This window comes from Eutrigla gurnardus (genome assembly GCF_963514095.1).
Source record: "Eutrigla gurnardus genome assembly, chromosome: 10".
NCBI classification, from domain to species: domain Eukaryota; kingdom Metazoa; phylum Chordata; class Actinopteri; order Perciformes; family Triglidae; genus Eutrigla; species Eutrigla gurnardus.
The window spans coordinates 14,482,621-14,505,650 of record NC_139924.1 but is presented as its reverse complement, the minus strand read 5'-3'; the positions used below and the strand labels follow the sequence as shown (position 1 = coordinate 14,505,650).

Here is a 23,030-nt window from a genome sequence, read left to right as displayed (position 1 = left end):
AGGTCACGATCTCTATGCCGCTTTAGAAGGTCGCGCAAAGTTCATGACACAAGCCTGACCATATTTGGCTGCTGGCTCTCTTAAAGGCTTAGAGTTGAAATTTGAAATGATAGAGAGGGAGGGAGGGGAAGAAGAAAAAAAAACGGTAACTGGAATGTTCATTGGTTGCAGCTGGGCATCGTTGGAGCAATATGGACCCAGGCTTAATGCAGGAAGTGTGTGTGCGTGTATCTTTGTGCATACATATGTGCATGCATGTCATGTGTGTTTATCCATGCATGCGTGTGAGAGAAGAGGAACAAGATATTGGGTTAATGCAAACCAAAGCTTTGGACATTTCCAGATACATGTGCAAGTATGAGTCTGAAAAATAAACACATGTATGCGAGCTCCTGCGTGCGTGTCTGCATGCATGCCGGCATGTGTGTGAGTGACAGACATATTAGAGCAATATGAAACAGCTTAAGACGGAAATATGAGGCTGCAGTATGAAACCTGTGCGTGTGTGTGCGTGTGTGTGTGTGTGTGTGTGTGTGTGTGTGTGTGTGTGTGCGTGTGGAGAGTTTTGGTTGAGCAAACCAGAGCCGCAGACAGAAGTGTTCAAAACTACAGAAAAGATTACGCCACATTAAACACCAGAACCGATTACAAGAAAGAAAAGTGTGCTGCGTCATTTTCTGTGGAAGAACACCTTCAGACGGAGACACTGACTGACTCATACAAAGTGGCATTTCAAATGGCTGAATGATTCACTTCAGGTAAAGGAACAATGTTTAAAAACACATAATTTTAGACCCAGAAGTCACTTGAGAGTAAGTCAGCAGGCAGGGGTGATAACTGTTGTTTCTCAGGTGTGGAAATAATGTGTTCCACAGTGTAGAGCAGAATAACAGAGGTAATGTTCTGCTGTGTTTCTGCACAGCATCCTCTATTAGAAGGGACAATAACGCTGCTATTACAGCTGAGTGAAAAAAAAAAAAATCAGCAAAGGCAATTTTGCACATGATCAATCACACATGACCTACTTGAAGTGTGTGACAGTGTTCTTATTCCCAGGAAATCAAAAAATAACCTTTTATTGTCTCCTCATTCACTCTCTAGCTGGCTCGACCACCTCTGCACTCTCTCTCTCACTCACAATGCTGTTTACAACCAGCCGCTACGTACTATACCTTTAACTGTCTTACTCCACAAAGAAAACACCCTTTTTACACACTGAATTATTCAGATTGGAACGTTTAATCAGCTTGATTCAAACGGATGTGTGTGCGTTTGTGTGTGGAAGTCACACAGGAACCCTAATGTACACTGGGAGGCACATTCATTATAAATGCATCCGACATGATTTGGAATCTGTTTTAGAAGATCGGTCTCCGTACAGTCTTGCTTTGGACGCTGCAGCGTAAGACGTAAACACACAGACGGCATCAAGCGTCGCACACAATAATCTCGACTCCTATGAATAATTCAAAGTTCAGTCGGTGCTCTTATGAAGGTAATACTTTTTGTTCTCTGCATGCCTCTCTCTCTCACACAGTCCTTCTTTCTGTAACCTCCGCTCTGTCCATCTTTATCTTTTATTTTATCTCCCCCCTTTCCTTCCCTCGTTTCTCTCATCTTCATTCTCTCTCTTCTTCTTCATCCCCTGCTCTCCTTCTCTCCTAACCCCGGCCAGAGGGTCTAGAAAGTAGTGCTTTCTATGTGCCAGCAGTAATTCCTGGAGGGCAGTCAGGCAAACAAACCCAGCCAATGCCCGCTGCATGACTCACAGAGAGACAGAGACAGAGACAGAGAGAGAGAGAGAGAGAGAGAGAGAGGGGGAGGTAGTAAAATCATTAAGATGTGGGGGCAAAAGGATTTAAAACTACTAAGAGCTGATGAGCGTTTGGCTTGGACAGGTTGGAGAAGGAGATTGAAGAAGAAGTGGACGGAGAACGGACGGCTATAAGAGAGATTACGAGGGAGAAGCCAGGCAAGAAAGAGAGGGACCGGGAGGGAGAGAGAGAAAGAGATGGGGGCAAATGGAGGGCAACCTGCGCGATCTTGCATGCACACGAGAAGAGCAGACAGGCACGCAGCTCAACGAGGAGGCACGAAGAGAGCAGAGTAACTCCTCCTCCCTTCCCTCCATCCCTCTCCACCTCCTCCCTTCCCTTCATCTCCCCGGTTCCCCTCTCCTCTGCCAAAAAAGCCAAAGCTCAGCACGACAGTCTTACACGACACGGTGACCCAAGGGGGGGGGATGTGCGATGGCATAACGACCAAAGTCATGAGACACACACACACACACATTTGACCTGACACTTAAGACATTATTAGTTAATTACAGTTTGGCTTTATCTGTATTTAGTTTCACTCCAGGAAGTTACTGAATGTGTCACCTATAAAACCACAGATAGCTGTTCATACTCCGGTTACTGCACAAATTAAATATATATATTTATATATAAATTCACACACAAAAATAAAATAAATAAATAGGACGTGACCTTACTTATGGTTGGTATGACTCTGAGAACAAAACAAAAGAACTGCCAGATTGAGAGAAAGGAAGGTTAGATAAAAGGATTACAGATTGAAAGACAAGAGATGTGAAGATTAAACAGGAAGAAGTTTGCCTGAGAAGTGAATAAGCTGCAGAGGAGGAGGAGGAGGAGGAGGAAGAGGAGGAGGAGGGTGTTGAGTTCTTCTGCTGGGCCCCATGTGTGCCGTCTCTGGGATGGACAGCTACCTCCGCAAACCTCCCTCTGGACCGCATTAGACATGGCGGTCAAATAATACAGCAGTGGAGGGGGGGGGGGGGGGGGGGGGGGGGAGAGCACAGGGAGGTGGCAGACAGAGGGAGGGCTAAGCATGGGCGAATTCTTTGCTGACTTTAATACCACTGGACCAAGACAAGAACAAATAATCAGATGAACTCCTCCAAACCGCTGACTGTGAAACATCACGTAGCTCATAGTGAGAGCTGCCAAGAGAATATGGCCGACAGTCACACCGAGAGGAACAGCTACTCTCACTGCAGACTCAATCTTTAAAGGAGAGTTCATTCGTTTACAAAAGAATGTCTGGGAAATCCGACTCGACACGGTGCGAATAAAACAACAGGTTCACCAATTAGTATTTTTTTTTCTTTTAGATTCTTTATTTAATCAATGTTACATTAAACTAACATAAATAAATTTGTTTATGAACAAAAGGCACACAGTTCAAATATAAACAAAGAGAACGTCTGTACAGTTCATCTCAATAAAACATGTCTACTGTCTCCGAGCGAGAGAGCCGTCCAAGAGTGATGAGCTTCGGGGGGGGGGTTTGCTGACGGAGACGCTACAGCGCTGTCGACTCGGCGTGAAACCGTTCACTCTTCAATCCCCCCCCCCCCCCTTGTGAGGAACTAAAGTGGTGGGCGCGAAGGCAAAAACGCCAAGCGGGCGCATCACCGGCTTCATGTGAAACCTCTGCCGGGAGGTTTTCTGTGGATGTCCATTTGTAAAAGTCCCGCTGAAACTCGAGTCCATTGTCTGTTTGAAGAGGCCACAAGATTCATTTGCACTAAATTAAAAAGATTCAAACACGCAGCACATAGACTTGAAAAAAAAACGTAAGGGCTGGAGGCTGGGTAAACACTCATGATGATTTATTTATTTTTTTTAAAGAGAATGACGCGGGGGGTCAGGGTCGCCATGGTTTCTCTATGGAAGCGTCTGATTGGTTGGTTGGTTGCTGCTTCCTCCGAATACTACGGACCAGTTGGTCATTCACAGTACTGGCAGGACACGGGCCGTCCAACGCAGCATTCGTCCTGATGGGGAACCGAGTTCATGTACAGCCATACGACTAAGTCAAAATGATAGAGAGGACTAGGTTTGGTTTCTCCTGCATCTGCTCCAGAGCAATAAGGTAGATAAACTCTTACTAGGTTCCTGATCCTACTAGATAACCGAGTGTGGTGGTTTATGAGTCCAGTAAAGTCAGTTGTGGTCGCAGCTGTTCCCAGTCGTCGTCCACCTCTGAACACTGGATGGTCAGACAGGTGTCGTCCTTTTGCTAGTCCAGTTTTGTCCAGTTTAATCCGGTCGAGACCAGTCTGTTGTTCTGGACTGCAGTCCAGTCTGGTTGGACCTACATCATCAAGTATTTGCAAACATGTCTTAGACCGGTTTAACCCCTTTACAGCAGCAGGTGGGTGAAGTTTAATCCGGCAAACGTTGCTTTTATAGAGTTGGTTCAAGCAACAGCCATCAAAAGAACCTTTAACTTGCGGCTTGTTACTGGTGTAAACTGGTCCTCACCACCTGAAGGGGTGAACTCCAACCATCTGGCACTTCAACGGGCTAAAACTATGAGTAAGTATTTGCAGATACACACAGACCCGGGTCGGATCCAGGGCTTAGACGGCCACAGTGCCGGGTACCTCCTCGTAGTGAATGATAAAGTAGGGGTAGCTCTGGTCATCGTTGAAGATGACGTAGATCTGGGGGTCCACCCAGTTGTCCACACAGGAGTCATAAAGGTCACTGGAGGGATCACGGAGGTTGATGGGTGGAGGTCGCCGCATGGAGGGATTTCCTACAGTAAACCTGTAGAAACGTAACAAAGAAGACTATGAGACTATGTCACTTATATAGTCTGGACTGCATAAGTAGTGTAAAACAGAGACATTGGTCTTTGTGTTTGCATAATATAACAGTTTTTCATTCAGGTCTGCAAGTCTGGAATCACAGAAGAATAATTCAGCTTATAGTTAATTGTTAATGATTACAAGATTGCTCCTCTATGCGTTTTAGGGCACCTTAAATGATATAAGCATATGCCGTGAGTGCATGAAATGTGTAAGTGTATGAAATGAGCCAGCGCATTGTAACCAGTTTGTTTTCCCCTCTTAAATATTAATGTCAAACCCTAAAGACTCGTAATCCACCAATCTTTGTTGCACTTTCTCTGGGGGTCATAAATAAAACATATTCAAATGAGAACATTTTCAGCTACGGGCAGAGTGGGTGGGTGGAGACGCTACGCGGCCTGTGTGCCAGATACGGCTGCAGACAGGAGAGTCACAAGCCCGCTGCAGTGCACACAGAACTCCTTTACTGGTCCACATCCCGGCTCGGGTCTGGAAGCAATGTCTCCGTCTGAGCCGTGGAACACATTGAACACATTGGGGTATGTTTGCACACCATCCTCTGGGTTGCACCGCAGACTGTCTGCTGCAACAAAAGCCGGTGATGTGTGATGGGTTTGCCCAAATCAGCTGTTTTACATGTGTGGCTCGAGATTCGACTTGCATTTTAAGGAATGGGAGTAGAGCGAGGCATGGCGTGTGACTGAATGATGGTTTATGGAAAAGAACCTCCATGATTTTCATGATCCAAATTAATGCTGAGGGGTGTTGTTTATGCAGAGGTGTGCACTGGAGGGGCATAGAGGATTACCTGACCCCAACAACACTGGAAATAGAAAGCCCTGAGCTATGTTAGTTCCGGCTAACACATCAAACCAAAGCACCAAAGCATTCTTGCTACAAATAATGAGACATTTGGAGACTCAATATCACATGACGTATACTGAGAGATGATAGAAATAGTGTGAGACTGTGAAACCTGCATTCTTGTATATCGATTATACAGAAGAAACTATTCCTTTGATAACTCTAGTTGCAATATTGTGATGAGGCATGAGCCAAAACCAGTTAATCCCATCTAGTTTTTATCTTTAGTACTCTTAAAAGTATTATATCACAATGCATTACAATACTATGATAAAACATAAAGACAGGAAAAATCCCCTCTGTGATCAAACAGCCCCCACACACACCTGCCAGTGAGGACTTTAGCCAGGAACATGCAGTGGACTCCTTTGGGCGAGCGCTTGGAGAAGTTGTGGGAGTACACGGCCTTCCGGGCGAAGTAGGAGCCCTGGCCAAACATGGTGGCGTGTTTGCCGCAGACTCGGGGGTCGAAGTTGTGCTTGCAGATGCCCTCCACCACGTCGGCCGAGGTGCCGTGGAAGAGGTGGCGCTCGCTCAGCAGCCGGTCCATCTCGGACATACGCCGCGACATGTACTCCTTCTTCCTGTTGGAGCAGGAGAGCAGGTGAGTGACGTGAAAATATGTCATAAAATAAAAACTCTGTACTGTTCATCCTGTATGAGAATAGCTCCGCACCAAGACGGAGAATTAGTAAACAAGTGGGAGCAGTCCTATTTCTATTCACACGTTGTGATCACGGCCTTGTTTACGTTAAACCGGGTAAGGACATTGGGCTTAATCCACACACACACACACACACACACACAGCTTGTTGATGTGAGCGGATCAATCAGGCATGCAGAGGTGAAAGCGTTTCGAGCCAGAGAGGCTTTGACCCAGGCATGACCTCCCACAACCTCCCACGACCCCACAGCTAGTGACCCGACACAGTCAGACACGACTTGCATCCAAGCATGCACACGCACACTTCATTTTCCGACTATCCGATTTCTATAGGATGACACAACTTCCTATGAACAACCAGCAAATACATACACATGCACATGCACACACGCAAAGAAGCAGTTATGGTTTCTCTGTCATAACACGAGTGTGGGAAGAGGAAATCAATTGACATTCGTGGGGGGGGGGGGGGGGGGGGGGGGGGGCATCGCTTCAGTGAGTCAGTGAGAACACACACACACACACACACACACACTGTCAGTCACTGTGAAACCGTGTGGTACCAGTCAGTGTGGGAGAGTTATAACTGTCACAGCTGATAGAACCAGCCCGCTCTAAACCACAGCGGTTAGCCCGCTGTGTGTGCGACAGGAACACCATCATCACCAAACAACTCTCCATCCGCTGTGTTCACACACCACCGACCCGTTCTCACGAAGTCCCACACAGCTGCTCCTATTTGCCCTATTTTTTTCTCTCTCTCTCTTCCCCTCTTCTCACATTGTTTGTCATTCATCCTGTGTTTGTTATTGAGAATGTTTTTTCTTCATGAAAAGTTAATACGCAGCTGTGTCAGAAATAGTTTGAGATCAACAACAGAAATCTGGATGAAAAAATGAAAAAGCTTAACGATACATTTTGTGTTTCAACTACGAGTCACCAAATGATTTAACGTGACAGAAAACACACTGATATTCTGGCACAACTTTAGCAATTTGGGTTAATGATATCCCATAATATATATATGTGAAAGACTCATTTCTGTGTGCTTGTGACCTAAATACCATCTTAGGCCTCAGAGTGACAAATTACTAATCAAAGAGACTAAATGCACCACTTGAAATCATACCATTCTCATGACATAGCAGCTGTTGATAACTTGAGCAGTTCAGCAGAGTTGCGTTCACTAAAACAACCGCAAACGTGTCAAAGTCATAAACCACAGCTGCACCACATAGCATGTAAAGGGAACATTTATGCAAAAGAGTTGAAGACACTGGAACCTGACGGCAGTGAGCTTTCTATGACAGAAATGTTCCCCCTGTATCGTTTGAACACGGCGCCATGTGTTCGGGTTACCGTTATTGGATTATTTTGAGATTGAGATGAACGGACGATATCTCACCTCTTGTACTTCTCCCAGAGGAAGGGGTTCTGCACACGCTGGATCTTGAGGATCCTGAACTTCGTCTCCGACACAGTCTTGTGGAAAAGGCTGTACACCGTCCGGTAGCTGCGGTCTTCGCGCGACACCGGCACCTGCAGGAAGTCCTGGCTCATCGTCATGGGCAACCATGTCTCCGGAAAAAGGCTGGGTGGGTTGGTGGTGGTCGGTGACAGGGGATGCGACACGGAGAGATCCATGGATGAGGAGGAGGGAGAGGAGGAGGAACAGGGGAGGGGAGATGAAGAGAGGCCGCCCAAAGTCCTAGAGAGGGAGAGAGAGATATGAAATGGAAATCAACAACCTGTTATATACTCAACAACAGGTAACCGTCTCCCTAGAATAAGTTGGAAATTACACAGATCTATCCAGGAAACCTTGAAGGAAGCACATTATATACCCATTACATAAGTAACGACCGAGAATGAATTGCCTTTTGTTCCTCATCCTGAACACTGTCATTACCGCTTTCATTATCGCACTTCTCAGCTACGGTAACACTGACCAAAAATAATATCACGAGGGATCATTTCCCTAAATACACCGCTGTCTGAGGCAGTATCTGGAATGAGTAGGTGAGTAACAACTAACATTTCTTAGTAGACCACAAGCCAAACGTCACCGCCTGCTACCTATCTCCACTTCGTTGTGGAACTCCCAATCAGAAGCTGCATCCTGACCTAAAACATAACTGCTGCGATGCATCGTCTTTGCTTCCAAAATCATATTCCACCAACCGTCATCAGTGACGCAAACGGCAGCGTGATACTCAGACACACCAAACAAGACAACACAGAGAGAGAGAGAGAGAGCAAGAGAGAGGCAAGTATTTAAAAAAAAAAAGAAGACGATTGTGTGAGCTGTCATGGAGGCGACAGAAAAACGATTGTGTCTGGCATTTTGGTCAATAGCAGTGGTTCGGCTGTCAAGTTACTGCTCTCTAAGTGTAAATGCTGCCCTATCAGCCATGAGAGACTGTGATCAGTGGGACTCTGAGTCAGTGGGACACTTTTTCCTCATCTATTTTCTCTCTCTCTCTCTCTCTCTCTCTGTGTCTTATCTTGTCCGCCCGGTCTCGATCTCTCCCCGAAATCGATGTCTCTACTCCCCGCGAGCTTTGAAAAGATCAGAGCACGGCCTGCTGACGAAAAAAGAAGTGTGAAATGAAAGGGGACCGATAACGAGAGGGAGTGATGGAGTCGAGGACAGAAAAGAGTGGAAAGGAGGAAGATTAGCACAGATAAACGGGAGAGAGACACAGAGAGAGAGAGAGAGAGAGAGAGAGAGAGAGAGAGAGAGAGAGAGAGAGCTGACAGAAGGAGAGGGAGAGAAAGAGTGCCAATCAAGCTAATGACCTCAACCTCTAAGCCTAGCACAGATTGTTCCTGATACAAACACACACACACACACACACACTTGTTTTGGTCACTTGGGAGGAAATTGCATTGACTTGCATTCATTCCTCTGGGGGAAAACAAAGTTAACATTTGAACAATTTGCCTACTTTTTGTTCCCGCAAAGTGGTGAATGGAAACACATGCACAAAAAAAAAATGGATGAAGAAATGGGACAAATCCCTCAATCCAGATTCCAGCTCTCCGCAGTCACACATTTCACACTCTTTCACTCATCAGCTCTACTCTGCTGCGTCCAGTCTGGAAACCATTTAGGGCGCTCGCTCTCTCCGTCTCTCTCACTTCCTCTCCATCTCATGTGCCGCCTCTCTTTCTTCCTTCTTTCCATCTCCGTCCCCTGCTTCCTCCATCTAATTATCTCCCCCTCTCCTCCATCTCCCGCTTTCTATTCCGTCTCCCCTCGACTGTCGAGGCCCTGCAGGAACAGCTCGTACTAGCGTTCACTCTGTCCGGGACGCTGGCAGGACGCCGCTACGGCAGCCTGCTCGGCAACAGAAGTGAAAGAGTCTGCAAATGGGGTGAGATGACTCCACTTGTTTCCAATCTGGTTTCACTTGTTTCAGAAAGATCACATTACTGCTATCAAGAGAAAATGGCAGCCAAAGGATGAGAAATCTGCTTATTTCCTCTGGAGGACAGTGATCTCATCTCATTCAGAGATTTCCACTGGTTTTGAGTCAAATCAGGTCTAAGATCTTCACTCTCCCCTCTCCGTGTATCGCTTGTCTTATATGTCCTCATCTGTCTGCTTCAGGCCGGCTTTATTCTGCACAGGGCCGCTCCCTGTGTTAATACGGGTTTCAGGTTCAGCTCAGGCTACCGGTGTGTGACGGCGCTGGAATGGATTAAAGGTGAATGTGTTCAGAGGCTTTTTGAGTATTCAGCCCTGAGTGTGACATTAGCATTGTGTACCGACCTCTGTGTCTCCAAACAGGCACTCAGGACGCTCCCAGAACACCGAGAGCCACGGGGAGAGACAGCACATCACATACTGAAGAGCCAACTTTGTGTGTGTGTGTGTGTGTGTGTGTGTGTGTGTGTGTGTGTTGCCAGGAACTTTATGTAAAATCGAGGACTTTATTCTAACACGTAGTGTGGTGTCATGATCCGAGCGCTAATCGATCAACAAGAGGACAGACTGTTCCCGACACCCTGCTGCATATCAGAATGCTTTGCTAGCTTCCCGGTCGACAACACCTAGCATGCTACTTCATTGTCCAAAGGAATCATACATCAAGATGTCGCCATGCACAATTATGTAGTTGAAACGAGCACATGCTAACTCAAATGTCTCTGGAAATCTGAAACATGTCCGTGCCTCCTCATTTCAAGAGCAGCGGGGATACTAATAGTGAAACCTATGACTTTACTTACTGTAGGTGGGGTGTAAGCATCACGGAGGACATGAACATGGGCCGCTTCTTGATCTGGCGCCTGAACCCAAAGACGGCGTTCTGCTGGAAGCCCTCCCTGATGTTGAGGATATACTGGTTCTGGAGCGTAATGAATCGCACTTCCTTAAGACCCCTCGAACTCGCCTCCTCTATGAGCTTCACCACCGGCTGTGGACGAGAAGAGGAAGAGGAAGAAGAAGATGATTATAACAGATGATTATTACGCATTTTCATCCAATGGTGGAAGGAGGAAGGGAGAGTTTGGAGAGGGAAATGACAAAGCAGTGTGTTCAGATAACAAAGATAACAAACTCTGATGTACACAAAGAAAACAGTCAATCTCTACCAATTTGAAATGAATGGGAGTTGGTTGAGGACAGCTGTCATACAAAGGTGTGCATGTGTGCATGTGTGTCTGAATCAATCTCATCATCGATCGGCGTGGGCAGAGTTAATGCGTCTGGCCTCACCTCGGAGTATTCCCTCCAGCCAAAGTTGTCTCTGCAGTAGTACTTCCACACCGTGTGACAGCTGGGGGTGGGGGTGGCGTTCGTTGTGGGCGCGGGTGAAGGGCTGGCGGGAGTGGTCAGTCGCCGGACGCGGTCAAATTCCAGATCGCACACTCGCATCGCCCCGAAGTCTAGGGAAAACACGCGACTCCTGAAACACAAAGTGAAATCATGGTTTTATTTAAAAATATAAACTCCTGCAGTCAGCGGGAAGAACAGACACACGTTGGCGTTGTGGTCGGCTAACATGTGGCTGTAGCACGCTGACCTCGTTGTTAAACGGTCACAGTTTATAATTCTATGAAACCTTATTTCATCCCGCGTGCCCTGGAGCAAGACGACCAAACCTCTAACTGCTCACTCAGCATGAGTCACACGGGACGGCAGCATGTCAACATGCAGAGAACAGAGAGAAACGCACACATGATCAAAAAGATCATAGTCACACACACACTGAAACATGAATGTCATGTAAAGACACATTTTTATTATATTATTGATACTTCTCATATGTCTGTATGATAGCTGGATAGCTAAGCTTAGCGTATATTAATATAGCGTGTTAATAAGTGAGCTTTTGAGGTTCTGGTAGGGGGATTTTTCTGTTCTCACCTTTATAAGCTACACTAACGTGCCACTGACAACAGCTGTCAGTTTCTTGTCATCTGAATCTCCGCACGTCAATGATCGTATTTCCCAAAATGTCTATTATTTGGTAAAAAAAATCTATTTTTACCAAACTGATATGTGTCATCAGTCAGCTCCAGCTAGAACAATGTGTTTGTAACATGCTGATGTGTTCACGTCTGCTAAAGTAAATGTATGTTAGACACGTGTAATCTCATCATGTGGATTCTACCTCTCTTAACCCCACTCTGTCTGGACAAGCGTGGGACAAAGCCCCATTATGTGTGTGTGTGTGTGTGTGTGTGTGTGTGTGTGTGTGTGTGTGTGTGTGTGTGTGTGTGTGTGCATCAGTCTCTCTACATTAGTCGGCCATAGGGCCTCTGGCAAATCCTTTCTGGGTCAGACATACCACTCACAGAAATGTGGGCATCATAGACTGGCACGCTATGCCATGGAAGGCAGCTCGACAGAGAGGCAGACACACACACACACACACACACACACATCCACCACATACACACACAGAGACACATGCAAACGTTGTAAGAACACACAAAAACATGCACACAGCCCGACAGTGTTAATGGGCTCATTGATTTTTTTTGCCAGGAAACTAATTGGATGTCATGTCAAAGGTCAGACATCGGCGAGCGTGTGTCTGTCTGGAAATGTGCGTGTGTTTGTGTGAAGCCGGGGTTGTTTTCTGGTACTGTGAGTGCCTCAGGTCGGTCTTTAGATGTCTCCTATCTGAAACACAGATGGTTCGGTGTGTGTGGACCTGCTGAGTAATTGTTCAGCAGCCTGGAGAAGTGAAACCTCATATCATAATGGGTACACGCATATAAGTATTAGGTTACATCTACTGTAAGTACATGTACTGGTCACTGGGGTTCCAGTCACACACACACACACACACACACGTACCTTCAGTAAGGGAGGTGGTAATGAGAGTGTCTGAGTCATTTTCCAAAAACATACATGAAAAACAGACACAGCTGCTAATTATATATGCAACATTCTGCAAAGTCACACTGTGACTGCATCTCTATATGAGGAAGTGAGGCAGAAATTCGGTCACTGAGCACGTGCAGAAACAAAACAGCAACTGAGGAGTGAGTCATGGATTATCAGATCACCGGTTTACCAGAAAGGAAGATGCCTAACGCAGATGTCTACGGGATGCATCTTTCTGAACTGCGTTCAAGAGTTCAAGGAACCAGAATAGGCAAGTTTCGGTTTCATAAAACATTAATTTAATTTGAATATCAAAAGGCGGACCTAGAAAAGAGAAAAGGGATGACAGGAATAGCAGCTACGAGAAAAGACAGGGATACAGCTGCGTAATTCAAATATAGCAGGGACAAATCGACTGTGAAAACAGAACATCCATTACTCCAACTCTGGTCAGCCTGTTCCACGACGCTCACTTTGTTCTGTTAATGTTTGTTCCCTCATCTCTCTGCTCTTTTCCCTCTTTCACTCCTTCTTCCTGTCGCTCTGTTCTCTGTACTTTGTGTCTGGAAAAAAAAAGAAAAGCAGATGCACCTGCATGGCCCTCGTTCTCTCAGTACAGAACAGCTTCTGCCTGCAGCGGTATGTTATGATGACAAGAGCTTCTGTACGTGTGTGAGTGTGTGTGAACTCCAGAGTGACTTATGATGCACATTGCACACACATTTTCAGGTGCTTAATTGTCACACTTATAAGCAGCCCCCCTCCTCGGCCTCTCTCTCTGTTACACCCACTCACATGAAGACTCTCCGGCGAGGTCAGTCAATGATTTTCAAAGCCTTTCACAGAGTCCCTCCCCTCCCTCGCTCCCAGACTAGTTTGTGCCGTTCTAAAAATAAAATTCCACCGGTTAAATTAAGTGCACTGAGATTCAGTGCTCTCAAAGTGGAGGCCAATCAAAAGTTGGAAAGAGAAGCGAGGCACGCCCTCTCCGGCAAGGTCGGCACTTTCAAGACCAAATGTCGGGCTGCTCCGAGTTTTCGCACACACACACACGAAAGTCAACAGAAAATGCAAATTGAAAAACACATCAGATGTTTGAATGAAGGCCTAACTGCCGAGGGGGAGGGCCGTTTGTATGCTCAAGGTGAGAGAAGAAGGCCCTTTCGTGGTGCTAAAAATGCCCCAAACCGGCTCTGTTTGATGGGCAGCTCCCGGGTGTTTGGATCAGTGCTGGATGTGGGAGAAAGCGTGTTCAGCAAAACCTTTCCCTGGATAAATAAAGGTTAAGAAAACTAACTGTGCTATCAAAATGGACTACACTGCCTTTAGCACTCGCACACACACAAACACCTTCGAACTTTCTCACGGCTGCACACACAAGGACCCGCATACCAGCATCAGTCATGCCATTGTGAACGTCACAGGCTAGAAAAAAAACAAAAAAAACGACATGAGAGTTCAGTCACTCTCTCACACACACACTCTTTCGACAGATCCGTGTACACACGCGCAAACTCCAACCAGTCACGCCTTGATAAGTCAGTCAGTCAACCAAATCTGCTGACGAAGGCTTGTTTCTCACATCCTTGTTTCCTCATGTCAGAGCTCTTCACTTACCAGTTATCTATCCTAATGCGCTTCATTTGAGTCTGTTTATTTTTTTTACTCATAAGGCTGTGAGAAAATCACACATAGCGAACAGGAACAAATGTGCACCTCGTCTCCTGCGTGTCCTGGGTTGTTCCTGTTAAGAGTACGTCCCCGTCTCCGGACCTCCTCCTTCGCAGCACTTCACAACGCTCATAGTTCAGGGTGTCCTTTCTCCCATTCCCTTAATCCGCTCTTTGAAATGTTTTAAAAACTCTTTGCAGGGTTCGAAAACTGAATGAACCAGCAGTAAGATGGGACGATAACTGAGTTTGACATTAAAAAAAACACTTAGTGACAGTTGAAAAAGAGACGAGGATGCTGCCTGAGGACGGGGGGGCCAAAGTACACACACATATCCTCCATCTCTTACACCTCTTTTAGCCCCTCGGGGGACAACGGAGGGAAAAAAGAGACACAAGCGGCGAGAGAAAGGGGAGTCAATGGGCGGCGAGACGAGGGAATGTACAGGACGAAAGATTCAGAAAGGAAAAAGGAGGAAGAGGTGGAGAGGAAAAAATAGATGATGATGGGATGAAGGCAGACTCTGAGTAATAAGAGGCACATCGACCCAGACCTCGCCCGACTGATTCATGGCATAGACTGTCTGACACGTTATAGACACACACACACGCACAGAGTGGACACATTTAGTCTGAATTATCTCGACACCGCCTCTTTTCACCGACACACAATCACCGCATGCAAACAAGCTCTCATAGACACAACTACCCTTGATTTTCTTTGACTCGTGATACAATGAGGTAACATGGAATCCCCCGCGATTAAACACACAGCGGCACACAAACACACACGCGCGCCATGGTGTCAGGTCGCTCTGCCCTCAGTCCTCGGTGACTCTTTATAGCAGTTAATGACAACCATGGCTTACAAAAGAGTCTCTCAATCGCTCACTCACACTCACACACACACACACAAATCTGTGTGCTCCGTCATGGTAACACAAGAATCACAAAGATGTTTTTCCTCTTTACAAAGATATCACAAGAAATTGATAATTAAACAAGAGTTGGTTTGGTTTTCCTGTAAATAATAAATCTCACGCAATACCCTCCCAAGATGGAATAAAGGCGCAGATTTCATATCTTCTCCCACACACACACACACACACACACACACACGCACATATAAATCTGTTAACAAGCAATAGCACAGCTGAAGATTATCACGGCATAACTTTTAGAAGCGATGACTGCGACATTCCTCCTTCCTGCTGAGTTCATGACTAAGGCGGATTAGCCAGACTTCCATTCCTCCTTATCATATGGATGGGATTAACCTGAGCTATGGATCATACACACATGGGAACAGCTCAGTGCAGAACACACACCGGCGTATGCTACAATAGGCCGTACGCGACAAAATCAGATGCAGACACACACACAAAAAATGCTCTGGCTTTTTTTTTTTTTGTCCACTCCCTCTCTTCCTCACACACACACACACACACACACACACACACACACACACGGACACAGCAGATGGTAAAACAGGCCTTTGTTGCCATACCGACAGTAGAGCTTGTTAAGTCATCTGCTGCTCTTTAGATCACTAACGATGTTATCATTTGGCTGTGGTTACCACGGTGATGCCTTCACCCAGTGTGTGCGTGTGCGTGTGTACTTGCGTGCATGAAAAGACAGGCTGGACTCTAAAGAACAGTATCAAAGGAGCTCTCACACACACCCAGTCACACAAAGCACAGAGTAAACCACCCAACGGAGCTCCGGGTAACAGTGGGAACGCAGGATACTGACGTTCCCGTTTGGCTCTCATCACCCGACCGGATCAACACTGAGTTTACCAAGCGTCAATATTTTACCCAAACGAGTTAATCTATCCATCCAGCCTTTGTTTCAAACCCTCACATGTGGTGTAAATAAACACTGAGTTAGGAGAGAGCAGCACTTTAAAAACGAAATAGGACTCTTTCTTTTTTTTTAAACCAGGAATCAGCCAGCGTTTACCTACTGTGGATGAATGCCTAGAGACTGAAAAACCTACACACATGGTAGTGTTATATGTCAGGGAATTAGTGTGTGTGTGTGTGTGTGTGTGTGTGAGAGGACGGAAAAAATGTTTTTGACGTTATGTTTTCACCCTGCCGTTCTCAAACAGTCAGACCCGTTGAAGGGTGAGGGTATGAGAAAATGGAAAAAAAAAACTACATTCTTTAGACTTTTATGCCGTGGGTGGTTGACAAGAAAATGCAGATATGCACTTTGAAAAGAAGTAATAGGGAAGGTTATTTTAAAGAAGGGGCTCCATGTGAATAAATTCATAGAGTCTCGCGGGTGAAATTTAAAATGTGTTGACAGAGTCTGGAGTGGTATAATGAAGTGAATTAGGCTTTTGTCTAAATTGTGTCAAAGTGTCTCAAAAGAATTAAAAACTAATTATCAGAGAATGTGTCAAAGTCAGACTCAACTTGTGAAATGTGTTGCATCGAAAACCAAAAGGAAAGGACGCTAATAGCCTCTGTGCCGTCAAACCACAAACAAACACAAACGGTGTCGTGAAAAACGTTTAGTGCAAATTACAAAAGAAATGACTCAATATATCAATTGCTCAATTTATAGCAAAGATATAATCATGATTACGGTATCTGCGGTGTCTGGTGGAGTTTCAGTCGAAGGGGCCAGATGGCCCCGTCTGACCGTGTGAGAGTGTAACACACTCACTGGGCCTCCGAAGAATCTAGGTTGACACCACCAGGTGCATATCCTGTTTGTGGAGCAATACGCACTTTGCATAGAGTTTCAGTTGAAAACATGAGTCAACAAGTCAAACACACAGACACATACAAATCTTAGTACACACACGCAAACCAGTGTGTGTGTGTGTGTCTTTGTAGTGTCAACACAGACATAAACAAAGCCGCACACATGGCCGCTCAAAGGGCTCAGTTAATCATGAAAGACCTGATGATGTGGACGTGGTTGATAGAGCGAGGTGGGGCCGGGGCGATGTGGAGAAAATCAAATATCAGAATATTACCAACCCAATACCTCGATATGGTGACATTAATATATATAAATAATCATCACTATGAACATCAGAAAATCCCTTTACTGCAATGCCCTTTAAAACCAGGGAAAGGCAACACGTATGCCATAGAACGATATCCAAAATCAAAAGATGGTATCTCTCTATTACTATATGACCCAGGCCTAGTTTGATGGTAGAATTGCGTAAATGCTGTGTCATTGACTTTCTTTACAGACTGCACTTTAACCTGATTCCGGCAACAATGATGATGATGATGAAGACGGCGTTCAAATCTCTTGATTACATTATGAGATCACTCGGAATGAACATACAAGAGTTTACATCTTAAGTTGCCTCAAAGACGTGTCGACAACACCTTGATCAAACAAGGACTACCTGACAGTTCAACTGCTTTCTGCAATTGCAGGTCTGACTAAAACTCCCAACAGAGTCGGTCCACTTTGATAAATGGAGTACTTTCTCAAACTAAACCACCAAACATTCTCATCTGTTCAGGAATTTGTTGCTTTTCTTTAACGTGTATGACAGTGAACTGAACGTCAGTTTTGTCAGACATTAAAAGATGTTGCTTGTCGCGTTTTTGTGCAATTAATAGAGAAAATATTTGGCAAATTAAACTTCAATGAAAAGAAGTTGAGAAGACATTTTGCAAGGTTTTCATTAATATATAATAAAGTGACATTTATGTGATAAAATAGACAAGAAGCAGCCCGTTGTGTTGAAAAATAAGGTGACGGTGTCCCATGCAGACACACTCATTGTGTGTGTGTGTGTGTGTGTGTGTGTGTGTGTGTGTGTGTGTGTGTGTGAATGTGCCTGCATACAGTACAGTTTCACAGGAAGCGGTGCATGCTCCTTTATGTCACCCCACCGGGGCTTGCCAAGTGCTTGCATATGTGTGTGTGTGTGTGTGTGTGTGTGTATAATGGGTGTGTGAGAGAGTGAAAGAGAGGTTTATCTCTGTCTGCTAAAAGGCGTGCGTGTGAGCGCTGCAAGCCACTGAGCTTCTCTGTGCAGCCGATTCGTGTGAGCGCCTGCGTGCCGAGCAGAGTGTGTGTGTGTGTGTGTACACAGTGGTGTGCATGTCTATGACCGAGGGAAGGAGAGAAGCTGCCAAGTGCGTCTGTGTCAGTGACCGCACAAGGCAACCGAGGGTCATGGAAGTTCACAGCTTTCTGCCACAGTTTGGACGGAGCTTCAACCAATCACAGGGGAGAAAATACAGGAAATAGATAACCAATATCGGGGCTGGGAGACGGCATGCCACGGCTACACAAGGGCACGGTAGCTCATACGATAGTTCAAATAAAGATGCATGTCGTGTACACATTAACCAGAAGACACAGACAGGCCAAAACGTTCACACGCAAGAGATAAGAGGGCTCATACACACTTTCACACGAGCGTTAACAAACCACATTTGAAACATGAAGAAGTTAGTAAATAACGTTCACGTAGCTGCAGTTTACAGTTTGTTGTTTGTGATGAAACCAAAGAGGAAGCTCAGGCCTAGGTCAACCGTTTCCAACACAGCGAACCATGAGTGCTTATCATCCACAAGGAGCCTATCGGCTTACTGCACCGTTGTTGCCATGTCACAAGTGTCAAATATTTGTGAATTCGTAGGAACTTGTGACACGGCAACGACGCACCTAATCCATTTACCATACAGTAGCTTTTCTGTGGCGCTTTGCGTCACTACGATATACTGAGCTTCCCGAGCTCAGTAGAGGCGTATCCATGTTTATTGAGGAATTATTAGAAATAACATCTGCATGGTATCTTCTAGAATAAACTGAAATGTTGGAAACCGATGCCTTTCCACAAGTGTACCGGCGGGCCATGTTTTCAGTTCCTGTTTTGTAATTGATTGAATTGAAAGTGAATCGACCCCGGGTACAAATCCGAAAAACAGAAATACTCTGCCGCTGCTTCCCCCCGCAGTAACATCCTGTATCTAACCAGAAGGCGTACGGTATATACACAATATAGAATAACACAGCCGGCAGCTTGCACTGAGATACTTACTGAAACTTGAGCCGGACTTGCTCGTTGTCCGGGTTGCAGAACAGTCTCTCCAGCTGTTCCTGGGAGTCGTCCGCTATGCTCTGCCACGTCTGGTTATTGCTCCGGCGGATCTGCCAGTGGTAGGGCAGGACAGTGTGGTGGTGGGCACAGTCATTGCCGTATACACACTGCCCTTGGAGGAAATCCACACAAATGTCCACCGAGTCCGACTGGTGCGTGTGATACTGGAGCTGTGTGAGCAGCTCAAAGACCAGGTCCAGGGAGGCCTCTTCGCTTTTATCCTGAAATAGCACTCCTTTGTCCGGCTGCAGGAGGAGGGGATGGCGGTCCTGGGCACTGGTGCAGTCTTTCACTGGAAGGTCTTTGGCCCCAGAGGTTAAGAGGTCATTGCTTTTGATGCTCCCCTCATTGTGAGCAGCCTGGGGTGCAACCGTGGGAGGTATATCCCTGCCTGGGGGCGTCATTGTCACTGTGCTCCCGGCCGCCCTGAGACCAGGTTTCGGCTGAAGGCAGCGGCTGTCAGGGGTGGGGTCCGGGATTTTGGGTCGCTCCCCCCGCCGCTCGGTCTCCTCCAGCTCCGCAGTAGTATCGGCTATTTCCACATCCCCGTCCCGGGCCATCAACCCCGCTACACCGGCCCCGGCTGCGGCGGCGTCTGCAGCCCCTGGGTCTTTGAGACACACCTGGCCCATACAGTTCTGCTTCACCACGGCCGCAGCGCACAGGTTGCCCGGAGTCCGACCCGGCTGGCTCCGGAGGACAAACACCCCGTCTCCGGACACCAGCGCGTCGGCGCTCAGCAGAGTGGTCAGGATGGGGTCCTCCAGGGCGCGGTGGAGGCATTTGGCGTCCAGTTTCCTCTGCTTCTTCTTGAAATAGGGTTTCACCAGCGGTATCTTGTCCGGAAGACCCACCATCTGCTGCTCCGTGAAGTCCTCCCCGTCGTCCACGTTCATACTCATATCCAGGGAGATCCCAGTCGGCACGCCGTCTGCGGATTTCTGGAGAATGCGCAAAGTTTTATCCATGACACCCTCCTAAAGCCCGACGATCCTGCGAGGAAGAGAAAGACAAATGGGTGATCATCAAAGACAAACACCCCAATCCCGTAATCTCAGTTTCAAAATCATTCTGTCACCCAGAAAAGCGACGATTAAAAAAAACAGCTGTGAAAACTCATCTTTCCTTTCCTGTGAAGGAAAAGCTTCTCTCTGCGGAAACGAAACCTGTTTAACCCCTCCGACAAAAAAGCCTGCAGGCTGGCCTGACCCGACAGCGATAATTATAAATAATTAGGCAATAACCTGCAGCAACAGTCATAATAACGATCAGCTGACTATTATAAACCCATATTTAATGAGGGGGACGCTTTCTTGTAGTCGGTAATTGAAGCGGAAGAAAAATTTAAAAAAATATTATTACCTCATCCTGCCGAAAAGAACATGAGCACAGAGTCACCAGTTTCAGATTAAAACAGATTTCACACAAAGACGAGGAGGTGGTCGGACCCGGCTCAACACATCTCCCCGTTTACTCTGCTGGCGTCTCGCTAACGTCACGCCTGCAATTACAGCCGCGTCTCCGAGCAGGAGCGGCGATAAAATCATCACTGTAACAACCCCCCCACCCTCGGGACCGTGTATTTTGATCACGGGAGTCCGATACGCGGCCCCCGTCGTCTACGTGCCGCTTACACGTCGTTGCCCGAGCAAGTTTGCACGTAGGCTACTGTCGACACACACATACACACACACTGCGGCGCAGCAGCGACACCAGATAAACGCTGCTTTCTTTAATCCACAGCGTCGCTACAGCGGCTCTTCCCTCCTACTCTCCCGTCAACAGACACTTCCCCGACGGACCCGGAGGGAGCTTCGGGCCGCGGAGTTGAAAAGCGTTCAAACTGCGGAAGCACTGCAGCAGCTTTGCCGGAGCCGTTTTCGTGGAGGGAGGGGGGGGGGGGAACCTTTTCCTATATTTATCTGACAACGAGACGATTAAAAAAAGCCCCATACCTGCTCGATAAAGTCCGCCCCTCTCCCCCTGGTCTCGACACTCGCTGCTGGGTAAAATCCAGTGCGTACATCGGCGGAGCTCCGTATCCAGTCTGATACTAGTATCCGTGTCTCGACTAGACTGCTGTCCGGTTCGGTTTCTCGTGTTTCCCTCTGATAAACCCCCCCGCCGCTCTCATGCTCCGTCTCTATTTCATGCTGTCCGTCCCTCTCTTTGTATCCGTGTACCGGACAAGAAGCGCGCAGGAGCGGAGCGGAGAGGAGAGGAGAGACCGACAAAGAGAGGAGCTCACAGCTGCGGCGAGCTCTGCCAGCGCACAGCCAGGCCCCGCCCCCAGTCAGACCACGCCCCCGTAACCTGGTCACAGGCGGGGCTTGGCTTCAAAGAGATGTGGGAGGGAGGGAGGCGTCTGGCGGTGATCGGAAGAAACTGCATGGGGGTGTGAGTATTTGCCAGGCCCCGGAAGTAATAAAAAAAGCTGGACGCATGCAGCGATTCAATTTAGAGCAGCAAGATTAATTTAGATCCTCACATCTAGCAAACGTATCAGATGAGTAAAATCTACATAGAAATAATCCACCACAAGAAAAACACATGCATTTCATTTTATGTCAGTAGGGACAGTGTGCAAACTATCACTAAATTCCCTTCATCCAGTTCACACAAGCAACGATAAAACAACTAGCTTCCTTTATTAGACCACAATACCTGCCCAAAGGTTTTACATGTGTGAGTTAGTTAGGTTAAAGAAATAGGTTCTCATGACACAGGACTCCTGTGCAAGACATGAGCAACACCCTTGTAAATTGTAGGCCTGTTTGTGGTGGGTTGTGTTTTCTCTGGTTGGTAATTCCAACAGCACTGTGAAGATCATTACAAAGGAGTATTCACCAATTTTATGAATGTTAATAAAAGCCATTAGTTATCTTTTTTTATTAGAACGTTGTAATCTGCATCTTAAAGTTGTAGATGGTCCAGTTGGAGCTTATTTGAGCTGCTTTATAAGCTGTTAAACAATAACAATGTATCATCAGAAAATGTCAAGGCATTCTCAGTTTAAACAATTAAATTCTCAGTTTAAACAATTAAAATGCCAGTTTAAACAATTAAAATGCCTTTATTGTGTTTTATTGAGTTTGCGTTTAGGCCAAACATAACATTATGATAAAGGCATTTTAATTGCTTACGAGAGAGCTTTGGAATTAATTTGTGGATACACATAACTTTATCCAAAAGACCTCTAAAACAAACGTGCTCGTTCCCAAACATTTTTAAACAATGAATCACATTTTGTAAACCGATTATATGTTTTGTAAGTGAAATATTAATCTACAAAGTTATGTAGTGGAGTAAAAAGTAAAACATCTGAAATATTGTATAAAATCTGTGTATCTGTGGAAAAATAACGCATAAATGTGTCGCAAATACTCACGTGGAGCGTGAAGTGTCTTGAAACTCAGGCAACTATAGCCTGCTCATTGACTTTCCACCGCGTAAATGAACCTAGAAGCACTGTCATAATCAACCTCAAACATGAGGTAATTTTTGCATACAAGAAATGTGTTAACTCCCATATTTTGTGAATTAAGTTTGGTTTGAAGACGATCATTAATCCTCTCATGACAGGTCTTGTAAAAGAAAAGGTGAAACTACGTTGAAAATTTGGATGGGTCACAGCAGATCATTTCACAAGAGACTAAACATGAAACCTGTTGAGACATAATTATAATTACACCAAAAGCAGAAGCGAATGAGTCATTTTCTTTCGCTAGTGTTTATTGGTTTCTTGATGCATTTCCTGGCCCGATTCTGTC

The 23,030-nt window shown here is 46.1% G+C and overlaps 1 protein-coding gene across 1 annotated transcript; it reads right to left on the bottom strand.

Annotated features, from left to right (window-relative positions):
* Positions 1–3,120: 3,120 nt before the first annotated feature.
* Positions 3,121–21,485, bottom strand: tiparp (TCDD-inducible poly(ADP-ribose) polymerase). The gene is made up of 7 exons (XM_084018651.1): positions 21,216–21,485; positions 19,201–20,253; positions 10,876–11,065; positions 10,386–10,573; positions 7,558–7,860; positions 5,815–6,072; positions 3,121–4,580 (listed from the first exon to the last, which is right to left on the bottom strand). Exons 2-7 carry the CDS (start codon positions 20,226–20,228, stop codon positions 4,391–4,393), a joined length of 2,157 nt encoding a protein of 718 aa, XP_083874777.1. The 5' UTR covers positions 20,229–20,253; positions 21,216–21,485; the 3' UTR covers positions 3,121–4,390.
* Between the last annotated feature and the right edge of the window lie 1,545 nt (positions 21,486–23,030).

Coding starts and splice junctions, on each gene's coding strand:
- tiparp (XM_084018651.1), bottom strand. CDS start 20,228: ATGGATAAAACTTTGCGCATTCTCCAGAAATCCGCAGACGGCGTGCCG. Junction 6,073..7,557: donor CTCTGGGAGAAGTACAAGAG/GTGAGATATCGT, acceptor CTGCTCCAACAG/GAAGAAGGAGTACATGTCGC. Junction 4,581..5,814: donor GCTAAAGTCCTCACTGGCAG/GTGTGTGTGGGG, acceptor ACGTTTCTACAG/GTTTACTGTAGGAAATCCCT.